Raw genomic sequence first — 12,585 nt, 5'->3', positions numbered from 1 at the left:
AAAAGCTGACCAGCACAAACTCAAATTTTTACATATCAAAATGTTTTATATATAGCCTAAATAATCAGACTTTTTGTCATTTAGAGCCTGCCTGCTTTGCAAACCCTTCAAAAGTGCTGGCATTTTCTCACCATAGATAGGATAAACCCTGTGGCTAGGTAGACCTCAAGCCACTGGGGCTCTTCATAGGTCTCTGACCACAGACTCCCTGTGTGATGCTGAGCAACATCGCCAAGACACATGAGCCTCCTCTGTGATCCTGGGGAGTTCCTTTCCTCACCTCCCACTCTGGATGTGGCCCTTGCATCCAAGCTTCTGGATGATCTCATGGTGTAAGGGACTCCTCTACCCTGCAAGCAAACCTGTCAAAGCATCACCCAAAGAAAGCTTACATATGCTACTGCCACCTCGCAGTCAGGTCGTTCTTCTGGATCAGCCCTCAAACTCCTCACTAGCTGGAATGTCACTACTGTTGCCTCAGCTCCTAGAACATGGTCTGGCATGCAGTAAGTGTTCAATCAATATTACCGAATGAATACATGGAGTCAAACAAGCTAGAGTTTTAATGCCTGCTCCATTGCTTACTATACCTCTCTGACTTGAGGCAAGTTACTCTAACCTCTGTGGTTTTCCATCTGTATATTAGGTATAAGTAGAGTTGCTATGAAAATAAACTAATCAGTATATTTAATAGTACCTGACACACAGTAAGGGCTAAGATATATACATATTCACATACATATGGATGTGTATTATTACTAACATTGTTTTACTTAGGTCATTACATTTATATTTTACAAGGTGAATGAAAAGGACTTCCTCACAGCATTCCCTATGGAAGAACACACTGGAGTGGTAACTTTAAATGGCAGTCTCTTAGATGATCCAGTAAGTTCCACAGAGCACTTCCTTCCAACTAGTCTGGAAGCTCTAAGAAGCCTTTTCTCTGTTCCCTCTATTCTCATACAAAAGTCTACACTACCAAAAAAAATGCTCCCAAATAGTAAATGAATATATCTTTTGGGTCTGGGTAAAACAGTGTGGGCACTGTTATTCAAGGTTAAGAGGGAGTAAAAGACCTCACTGCACAGGACAGACACTTCACGGCTGTGGAGGGCTGACAGCTCAGAGGAGGAAGCTGTGTCACAGCACACTATGTGAGACAGAGGAGCTGATTATGATTATGATGTGAAAGTGGAAGGTGGTAGTTTCCATTCCTTATGTCCTTTGAAAAATACCACCTCCTATTGGGCAGGCTTTCTAGAAAGCAGCCAGCTATTCTGTGCAAATGAGATAGGGAGAAGAAAGTAATATACTTCAAAGAAGAAAGCAGGTACTGGGAATAATCTCCCAAAGGAAGAAAAATGAAGCCAAGATAAAAAAAGAATGCACCCATCATAGGTTCGGATGATAAAGTTCACAGCAGCCTTTCTGCCTGGCAATCTGGCAAGAAGTACTAAAAGCCTTAGGTATAATCTTGACCAATTCCACTTCATGGAATAAATCCTAAGCAAATAATTAGAGATAAAAGAATAAATTTAGCTACAAGGATGTCCTACGTAATGGTCAAGTGAAAAAAAAAAAGAGAGAGAGATATAAACCGTATGTAGCTGAACTAGTTCCACACAATGAAAAATCTACAGCCACTAAAAATGCTATGGAGGTACCTTTATTGGCATGGAAAGATTTCCTCAATATATCACTAAGCAAAATAAGCAAGCAACAAATGAGCAAGCAACAAAATAGAATACATAGTACAGTGCCTTTTGTTGTTGTTGTTGTTTTTTTTTTTTTGCAATCTCTAAGTCTTCATACAGATATTCACAACTCTATTTCCTGCTTGCAATATCAGTGGCTATCCCTGGCTGGTGATAACATGGGTGATTTAGTTTTTGCCTTTCTCCGTTTCCTAATTTTTCATTCTTATTACAACAGTATTAGTACAAAAGAAAAATAACTGAAAAAAAAATCATGCACCAAAAAAATGAATGGGCTATATAACCAAGGATGAATGCAAAAAATTCAAAGTCTCCTAAGGATGGCTAAAGACAATAAGCTAAAGAGTTAATATTTAAATACTTTTATGCTATGTCTAAGCAAGAATAAGTAAAAGCCTGTAAGTTAAGACATAAAGGCATCATGCTGACCAAAAGGATAACAACAGGACAGCCTCCACCTGACATCTATTCTTTGGCTGGGCAAAGGGTCTTCAAATGAGAAGTCACAGTCAATGTTCCCATAAGGGACTGAAGAGATGGTGGGAGAGGACCCAACCACTCTGCATGCATTTGAGTCTCTCGGACCCATGTAAGTAATATCCCAGAGCCCTGAAGTAAGTCAGCAATAGTACTGCAAAATTGGTGCCAGGAATATGTGGGAAAGCAGAGACCAGGTGAAAAGTCAGAAAAGTGGAGGAGTGCCGACACCTGCTTTGCTAGAGTCAGGTATCATATCAAAATCTGCCTCCCTCTTCCTAGCTTTGAAGCTACAGAGGGAATTTATTAACTTTGCTGAGCTTCAATTTCCTGATTTGTAAAATGGAAATAATGATATATAACTCCTTGAGTGTTAATGAGGGATAAAGGAGCTAATGCTTGTTAAATGCCTATTGAGATGCCAGGCACATGGTAGGAACTTAATAAATACACAGCAGCTCCACACCTATTTTATAAAAGGCTGGGTCTAAAAACTAGCCATCTATGTGTCTGACCTTATTTCATTCCTTAATTTTCCATTCATGACTTAAAATTAAGGATTTCCTTGCCTTTATTAAAGGAGGGATCTTTCTTGAGGAGCATAACAATAAATAAAATTTTGAGCTATTTAATTTTTTGTACTGACTCACAAGAATAGGTGAGGGATATGCACCACAGCCCTAGAGTCTCTGCGAGCTTTTGGGGCTCTCATTTCAAGTCAGTTAAGGAAGGGCTTGCAGAAGTGGCAGAAGAGAGGGAGGAAAGTTAATGGTGATGGAGCTCAGCTAAGAAACCTACGCAGACAGTTCCTGGAAGTGAGGGGTGTTTTCAGTAGATGAGAAAAGGAAAACCCAAAGGCGAGCTTTAGCCATCCATGAAGACTCTTTATCATTCCTGCTGAAAATTGCCGATCAACTGAAGATTAAGTTCACTCACAAAAAAAGGAAATAAACTAAACAATACAAATTATAACCAGGGAATCACAATTTTTTTCTATTTCCCTTTATTTTTATTTATTTTTTTGAGACAGGGTCTCACTCTGCCACCCAGGGTGGAGTACAGTGGCACAATCACAGCTCACTGCAGCCTCAACCTCCCCAGGCTCAGGTGATCTTCCCACCTCAGCCTCCTGAGGAGCTGAGAATACAGGTACATGCCACCATGCCTGGCTAATTTTAGTATTTTTTGTAGAGATGGGGTTTCACCATATTGGCCAGGCTGGTCTCGAACTCCTGGGCTCAAGCGATCTGCCCACCTCGGCCTCCCAAAGTGCTAGGATTACGGGCATGAGCCACCAGGCTGGGCTCATTTTCCTTTATTCTGATACTATTTTCTCATCAGCTGCAAATGGCATTTTATCTAGAGGCTCACAGGAGCACAGTTACAAAGACTGGGTTTGAGTCCTGCCTCTACCATCACCATTGTGACATTGGGCAACTTATATATAACCTACCTGTGTTTCAGTTTCCTCATTTGTTAAAAAGCAACAAGAACAAACTACTACTTCATGGGACTGTTGTGAGGACTCAGAACAATGTTTGCGCACTATGTAAATATTTGTCATTATCACATATTCCCTAATTCTCTGCAATCACATTACCAAGCAGAAGTGGATTAAAAACAAACAAACAAAAAACTCCATTAAAAATGAGAAGAAAAAATAATGTGCCTCTAGGGGCTTTAACTAATCTATGGGCATAGAGATGCCAGGCCCAGTTTCATTACTAGGATGATTGACAGCTATGTTGGCCTTTGCTCTGTGGCCGAAAACTATACCATTGTCTCATTCTCTACCCAGGGCTCAGAGTGAGATTTACACATGAAGATATTCGATGAAGCATTAAAAATTTTTAACGTTTGAATATGGCTTTTGTTACAAAAAAATTAAAAAAAAAAACCCTTAATATGCACTGTTTTGAGTAAGTAATGCACACTTAGAATAAAATTCAAATAGTACAGAGTTTATAGGGAAAAGAAAATTTCCCCTTCTCTCCTACTGCTAGCCTAGCAATTTCCTGCCTCAGAGGTAACATGATTATCACCTGGTTTTCCTATCATTCCTGAGACGAAGTAACATTTAAAACAGGGGAAAACAATTATCATATCGAAGTAACATTTAAAACAGGGGAAAGCAATTATCATATCGAAGTAACATTTAAAACAGGGGAAAGCAATTATCATATCGAACTACTTGGTTACTATTTGTCATGAGAAATGTCATTAGCAAGAATCTTTTTTTTTTTTTTGAGATGGAGTTTTGCTCTGTCACCCAGTCTGGAGTGCAATGGCATGATCTTGATTCACTGCAACCTCTGCCTTCTGGGTTCAAGCGATTCTCCTGCCTCAGCCTCCCAAGTAGCTGGGATCACAGGTGTACACCACCACACCCGGCTAATTTTTGTACTTTTAGTAGAGATGGGGTTTCACCATGTTGGCCAGGCTAGTCTTGAATTCCTGACCTCGTGATTCACCCATCTCAGCCTTCCAAAGTGCTAGGATTACAGGCATGAGCCACTGTGCCCGGCCAACAGGAATCTTTAACAGCATACAAAAGGCCCTACATTGGTAAGTGAAAAAACCACAAAATTATCTTTAAAGTATGATTCCAATTCAGTTTAAAAAAAGAAATATGTCCAAAAATTAAAAGTGGTTGCTTCTGTGTTGTGAAATTAAGGTGAAAACCAACCTTAATTTAATTCCCCTACATCTATCAATCTTTTTAAAAACTTCTGAGGATGCTGTAAACTGAACACCTATTTCACAACCAGGAAAGAAAATTACTCTGAGGTCATATCATTTTTTCTTATTATTGTTTAATACTGCCACCAAATCTGAAAACAGTATCTGGCTTTTGAGTGTCACCTTCTTAAAAATTTTCCAACCCTTCCATTTCCAAAATGGAATTGAGAAAAAAAGAAATTACAATCATAAAGTGATCAAGATTTATTGTTTCATAGGAGATTTTCATATCTTTCACTACCAAACAATTGTTCTTTTCAGACTAATCACCTTGGTAGACCACACATTTATTTTTAAGATAAGCCGGCTTGCAATTCTTTTTCTGGAAAGACTCTGTGGCCAGTTCACAAAGCCACAAACACCAGACAATGTCAGTCTTCACAATGACACAAGGTATGTAACCCATGCCATCTGCATAAGAAGTATATCTGCTATTTCATTTGGGTGGCATATTAATATAAGAATCTATGTAACTATGAAAACCAACTAGATGTATGATATAATTTAAATGAAGTAAAAAGCACACAAAACAACATGATACATTATTTTCAGAAGAGAGAGACTGTGTACACAGGCACCTAGGCTTCATTCCCCTCAGCTCAGGTAGGAAGATTGGGGGTGGAGGGTGCAGCTGACAAGGTTCCACAGCTCTGGCCCAGAGTGTTTTGTAAAGGGTCAAAGGCTCCACTAACCCTCATGCTGGGGAAGTGGGGACACATGTGCAGACTCACTGTGATTAAGATGTACTGTGAATGGGGACAAAGGCCATCCCAGAGCTTCCCGCACACAGCTCAGAGGCTACTCTGTCTATGCAAAGTCATCATGGGTGTGGGGGACAGAAACCTCAAGTTATCATCCCCATTCATCATCTGCTCTTCAGAGCTACTCAAAGTTTACACCTGCCACTGGGATAAACTAGGAAGGGCTCTGTGTTTGGCTATTTCTTCCTTAAAATTGGAAGTGAGGAGAGAGAGCAGTAGTGTGGCAGGTTCTACCTGTGCATACTGCTGTCCTGGCCCTGGCCCTGAGCAGTGAAGCAGGCAGGGCTTCCCTCACACAGCCATCTAAGTCTAGCTCCTAAGCGATCCCTGCAGAGGGAAACCTCAGAAGCAGCACTTTTGTGATTTAAATCAAAGGGCTATCGGAGGCTACGCAGGGCTCTGAGGAAAGAACACAGCCAGGGAACTTACTGAGAGGTCCACAACTGTCTTGATGGCCTTTTCTTTTCTCTTTATGAAGTCATCATCCTACAAGACAAAACAGAGAGATTAAACAAATCCCATGGGAAAATTAAAACTCAAGTGGACCACTCAGAAATCTGCCTTATAAATTGATTTCTCATCATTACTTTGCCTGAAGAAGTCCCAATTTTCTAACAAATTGAAATATATTCTCCATGGGAAAAGGCTAGGAGCCCTGCAGATAGCTCCAACATAGATCCCTACACAGCCAGTAAGAAAAAGGGGGTCATAAGGAGTAGTGCTTAAGACAAGAGTTCTCATTTCATATCCTCTTAAGTATTGAAACCTCAGGTAAGTTACTTAACCTCTACGCCTCAGTTTCTCTGTCTGTAAAACAGGGATAAAAACACCTATCTCAGGGGGCAGTAGGGATTAGAGAATAAAAGCCGTAAGATGTGCTGAGACTGGCATGTAGTAAATACATGATGGCTATTAGCTATGATTGTTGTTATTATTATTATTATTAAATTGTTAATATAGGGATGTTCTGGGCAAGCAGCCTCCTAAAAAACTTAATACAAAAATCAACGACTGCTCTTATAAATTAATAAAAGCCCTAGATCAAACACTAAAATTCAGAGAAAATGACAAAATTATAGAGCTTTGCACTCAGTGGCTATGTAAAGAGGCACTAATGATGTCAAGTAGGGGGTGGGAATGTAGGAGCGCCTGAGCTTACTTTGCTCCTCGGTGGGGAGTCTCTAAGTGTGCACTCTGGTTCTCAGCGGGACAAGAAAATCACAATACTAACCTCAGGGAGACTGTAAGTCTTCTGGAACTGGGACACAGAGTAGGAGCGGATATAGTCACCCATCTCTTCTTTCGTTTCTATAGCTCGTTTCACCAGCCACTGGGGAAGAAAGTGAAAAGACATGAGTTGCTAAGGACAAAATCCCACTGCGGTGAAGGCCAGTTCAGACATGGCACAACTCATGAACTCAAACCAGCATAGCTGAACTGACCAGGTGATAAGAAACTATCAACACATGCTGTCCTATGGGAAAAGCAACCAGCTGGGCATCTGAGATGTTAAGATCCAATGGGACCTAGTACTGAGTAGCCATACAGGAGCTTCAAAGCCTTACTTCATATCCTCGAGCCTCAGTTTTCCTTTCTGTAAAAGTATATCAGTTCCCTTCACCTCACAGAGCTAACATAGGAGTAAATGAAATCACAAGTGGTAGAGTGATTTGTAAATACCTGAAGCACAAAACAAACAGAGCGATCTCCCAACTTCCTGGTCCTACTGGCAGATCTTCATATAAATCTTTTTCTTATGCTCCTTACCCCACAGACCAGGGAAAGGGAGAGAACCACAGAGAATGCTAGTGAAACTCCCCATTTGACAGATGAAAAATTGTCCAAAATACTCAAGATTCGAGAATGGTGCATACTGAGTACACAGCTGAAGGCACTGGTTTATCCTGAGGTTCAAAACATTCTCTCTTACTCCTCACAACTTTGGATAGTACTGGCTGAATTTCACAGAACCTGAAGTGCCAGGAGACTATATAACTTACTCATGGATCCACAGCTAGCAAGCTGCAAAGCTGGGAGTCACAATTCAAGAGACTATTCTACAGCGAAGACTGGACAAATGGTTTTATGAAATGTTTCCCAGCTTTGTTAGGCTGATATCCAGAAACAGCTGTTCTTCACTTCTTCTAACTGAAAACTCCAGTTATTATCATTAAAACACCACCCCACTAAAACCTGCAGAAGATCCAGCCACTCTGAGGGTAAAGGTGTAAAGTGTAAAAAGAGCCTTTGCTTCTCCTCCCCAGTTCTTCATTCATTCCCTTTATTACTGATGAACATCACAGAGGGGGTGCTGCCACTCCCTCTCCAGAGAGAGCTACTACATCTCAAAAGCAGTTTTTGGACAGCAGCTGTGTTTTGCCAACAGCGTATCACACTTGGTGAGGGTCAGCTACCTAGGAAAGCAGGCACATGGCACATAACATGGTGCTGTACGATGCTCCCGCAGGGATGGGAAGAGATGCTTGTCCAAAAAGCGCAGCCAAGTCAAGTAAGCACATGTTTAGGAAACAGCTGCTCAGAACACAGCAAATAACTCTATGAGGAATATTCCTTGCTGTTAGTATCATCCACATATTTCTACCACTTCACCCCCAAACAGTGACCTCAGACAAAGACTAAAATCCAGAAGCAGAGAGAGAAGATCAGAGAGCACTCAGAACGATTGTAGCCCCTCACCTGTACCCATCCCAGTACAACTAAGTGGCCCAGGACAACTAAGAGCCAACTAAGGCAGCTGACTCATTGCTCAACTCAATTTAGCTCTGCTTTCTTTTGAATTGGGAGACACAGTTTCTGGCTTTTCACATCTGCTTCCCTTTCAGAGCTGCTTCCACTAATCCCAGATCTACCCTGAGTTACCGCTTGGCTGGATCCTGGAGAGCATGATCCCATTAGGAAGGGAAAGCTTGTTGAGTCCTGACAGATGTTTTGGAGTTTCCAGCATGAAAGGCTATAGAAGGAAACTCTTGGACAGCCTATCTCTGCCACAGGTTCCCTTGCACTCAAGAAAAATATCGACCTTCACAGGAGTCACATGTCCGACCCAAGAGAAAAAGATGTGATCTAGAACCACCAGGGGCCAGAAATTAGATCTGTTTTTTTCTTGGCTGGCACCCAGAGAGTGTTACTACAGCTTTGCTAAAATGGTGTGAACACGGGTGATGGGCTTCTAGAATCACATAAGAGAAGCAGGTCAACGGCTTACAACTGCTGGCCTATGATTATTCTTTCACTGGTGCCCACGGGGGACAAACAGACAAACAAAAAACAGGCAAAAGCTACAGGCATATGGTAGGTTTCATCATTGGTAAATGCATTTAATTGGAAGGCTTGCTTTTTTCTGAGTTTGAGAATTAAATGGCCATTATTTTATGAAATGATAAAGCAAGATTGTAGTTATTTTTTAAAGTGTCCTTGGCTGGCAAACTATAGGTGGCAACCCTAGGCCAACCTCCATTTTTGCATTAAAATTTTACAGGTCCATGAAATTAAGAAATCATAACCACTAGCCTGGGCCCTCCCATCCTGACAAACCCTCTAGCATTCCACTCACAATGGAGAACATTTAGACCTTCAAAACACCCAGCTGACTGCAGATCACTTCCCATTCTTCTCACAGCCTGACCAGATTTTTTGCCTCCAAAGTCCTAGCGTAGGGTTAAAAAAGGTCTAATCTCTAAAGATCCATATGTTGGGGGAAAAGTAACAACTTCACAGTTTGATGATGTTGGAGGTTTCAATAACAATCAACACAGGGCCCCAACTTCCTATTTTCATAAAAATGATCAGGTAGTGTCCCCTTGTATCAGAAAGACAGAAAGGCTAACAAACATACAAATCAATTTTAAGGTAAAGTCTTGGCTTCAAATTTACAAATTTCATGGCATTCAACTTGAAGTCTAGCGGAGGGGAAGATTCAACACCTAACAATAGCAGAAACTATATAACACTTACAGAGCACTTGCTAAAATGCTCAGTCTTTCATCTAAGTGCTGTAGACATACAACTAATTTAATTCTCATCCTATCAGGTAGGTGCTATTATTTATTTCAATTTAACAGAGAGAAAGTTATTTACCCAAGGTCACACAGCTAGAAAGTGGCAGATTTGAACCCAGGAGGTCTCCAGGGTCTTGACCCCTATATTTCATAATCTTAACACAGAACTGCAAACTTGTAGCTTCTAGGGCTGTATAGCTTCCTTCGCAGAGGCTGCATGAAGGGTGGCGTGGAAACAGCACAGGCTTGGAGACAGAGTTGAGACTGGGACCTTTGCTTGTCCACTCACTAGCTCTCTGCCCTTAAGCAAATCAATCACCTTCTCTCCATCTCACTTTTCCCAAATGTAAGGAAATTACATTTCTCACTTTCCTCAAATGTAAGGGATTAAAATAAATGCTTCAAAGAACTCTATTGGGGTCAGATGGGAAGTAGTGTTCACACAGCGGGCAACACACCTGAGTCCCTTTGCTCCTCCTCTTTCTAAGATGCCTAGTGGGGAAACCCGCAGAGAAGAACTGCATAGAACGTAGTTGTCCCAGGGAATCTGTGGCAGATGGGTTCCAGGACCCTCTAGATACTAATCCACAGGTGTTCAAGTCCCTGATATAAAATGGCCCAGTATTCACATACAAACTAAACACATTCTCCCCCATAGTTTAAAACATCTCTAGTTTATAATACCTAAACAATGCAAATGTTAGGTAAATAGTTGTGATACTGTATTTTTAAATTTGTACTTTTTTCTAGCTTGCTAAATTTGTATTACTTTCTATGGTTGTATTGTTGTTTTTATTGCTTCCCCCCAACACCCCAACCATTTTTGATGCATGGTTCATTGAATTTAGAAATGTGCAACTGTGACTACAGAGGGCCAGCTGTTGGGAGCTGTATGGCATGAGCCACTTAATCATAGGGGTTTGGGAAATAGCTGGAGGCAAAGAGAAGTCTCCCCTTTAGGCATTTACCCATACGAACTGAGTATCTATAAACTGTAAGACATTCTGGTAGGTACTGGAAACAAAACAATACGCAAGACAGCCATACAGACTTGCTCTCATGCAGCTTAGAGTCTAATGAGAGAAGCAGATAAACAATCACACACAGGGATCTACATGATTATAAACTGCAGTAAGGAAGATTCTGGGGAAGGAAGGGAATGTAGCCATAGGAGTGCATACCACAAAGGAACATGCTGTGGATTAAGGGATGAGGGAAGGCTTTCTTGAAGAGGTTTGGTGGAACTGAGATCTGAAGGGTTGAAGCAAGCCATATGAATTAAACAGGTAAGGAGAGAATGGAAGAGCATTCCAGCCCAAGGAACCAGCAATGCAAACGCACTGTGACAGGTGGAAGCATAATAAACCTGGGGAAATTGGAATGAATGTCAGAGAGTGACAGAACAAAAAGAACAAAAATCAAGGAATGAAATCAAGCTGAATAGGTCAAAAGGGAACAGAGCATACCAGGCTATAGGGTTCTGTCTTTACCAAAAAGGCAATGCAAAGTCAGATGAGAACATTCAAAGATCTTATCAGGTGACAGCATGAAACTAGGGTATATACGGGACTGGCAATCTTCTGAAGATGACGACAAGGAACACCACCATGTTCTGCTGTACCAAATCATTACCACACCCATTACATTCAGGATCCAGGATAGACAGACCAATTACAGGACAAGCCAGACCCATTACAGGAATTCTGATGTTAAGAGAACAAGAAACCACTCAGAAGCTCTCACCTGAACAACCGGAAATATGTGAATAAAATCCATCCCCTGGATCTGGTGGGGCTCCAACTGGTGTGGGCATTTCATCCTTGGCAGGACCGAGACAATTTTTTCTGATAGAGCTCTGTTCAGAAAAAGCAACAAGCAAAGAGTGAGGCACACTAAGTAGCCTTTATAGCATCTCTAAAGTCTGGGCAGCATCACAGAAGGATCTGGGACTTCTCCATGCCAGGCTAGTCCAGACCATGATAAGTTTCTCTTAGATGACTGCAAAATGAGAAAAATAAGCACAATTTAGTGGTGTGTATGTGCGTGTGTGTGTGTGGCCACAAAACTGCCTTCATCCTTTATTCTATCATGTTTTTCTTCCTACTATTTTGATGCAAAATATTTTACGAAATATTTTGTAAACTACGCCTCAGTTAGAGGTAGTAGTTTCTATTTTTTAACATCCTTGTGTAGTAAGATAAAAAGTTATTAGTGACCCGTATTCTTTATACATTTCATTTTACTGATCTACTCTTTCTAAAAGTTTGAAAAAAATATTCTAAATATCATTCAGGCAATAATTACCAGACCTTACACTAGGTACCCAGAATATTAACATGAAACATGGAGCCCCATTTCCAAAAGAGATTTGGAGTTCTCTGGTACAAAATATTTTAAAATAAATAGTAGCCTTTAATTTTTTGATACTCTAAAATAAATCCTAGAGTTGAGGGAACTGTATATCCTCACTCTTATTTCCATACAGAAGAGAGATTTTCTGCATCTCATGAGGGACACTGACCTTTCTCCAACACCTCGCCTCAGTCTTCCTCCTATAGAAGACCACAAGGTGGGACTGAGAAGAGAGGAACCAGGCTTCCTGGGGCCTCAGAGTTTTCTTCTCTGCAGGTCAGGAGGTAAGCATCCTCTCCTGCTAGGGAGGTTTCTCAGCTCAGTCTGAGCTGGGGCAGGACAGTTTATGGCAGCAGTGGTGGAGGGATTTGTATGCAAGTCTGTTTTATTGCAGCTTGAAATATCCTTCTTTCATCAGTAGGCATTTCATCTCTAGCTATGTGATTCCTGTTTCTTATACTATCTTAATTGGATCGGACTCAAGGGGAGAAAAAAGATACTATTCAGTGGTGTGCCTGA

General features: G+C 41.0%; 1 protein-coding gene across 3 annotated transcripts in view; it reads right to left on the bottom strand.

Annotated features, from left to right (window-relative positions):
• The window catches only part of CCDC93 (CCC complex scaffolding subunit CCDC93), a 94,295-nt gene that overhangs the window by 69,789 nt on the left and 11,921 nt on the right, over positions 1 to 12,585 (bottom strand). For all 3 annotated transcript variants that reach the window (XM_017863369.1, XM_017863371.1, XM_017863372.1), the window contains exons 4-6: positions 11,458 to 11,569; positions 6,927 to 7,025; positions 6,125 to 6,181 (exon numbers count right to left, since the gene is read on the bottom strand). In XM_017863369.1, the coding sequence (XP_017718858.1) occupies positions 6,125 to 6,181; positions 6,927 to 7,025; positions 11,458 to 11,569 (268 nt within the window). The remainder of the gene's footprint in view (positions 1 to 6,124; positions 6,182 to 6,926; positions 7,026 to 11,457; positions 11,570 to 12,585) is intronic.

The sequence above is a fragment of the Rhinopithecus bieti genome, unplaced genomic scaffold (genome assembly GCF_001698545.2).
Source record: "Rhinopithecus bieti isolate Rb0 unplaced genomic scaffold, ASM169854v2 scaffold_70608, whole genome shotgun sequence".
Classification (NCBI taxonomy): Eukaryota; Metazoa; Chordata; class Mammalia; order Primates; family Cercopithecidae; genus Rhinopithecus; species Rhinopithecus bieti.
This window is presented reverse-complemented; position numbering and strand designations above follow the sequence as displayed.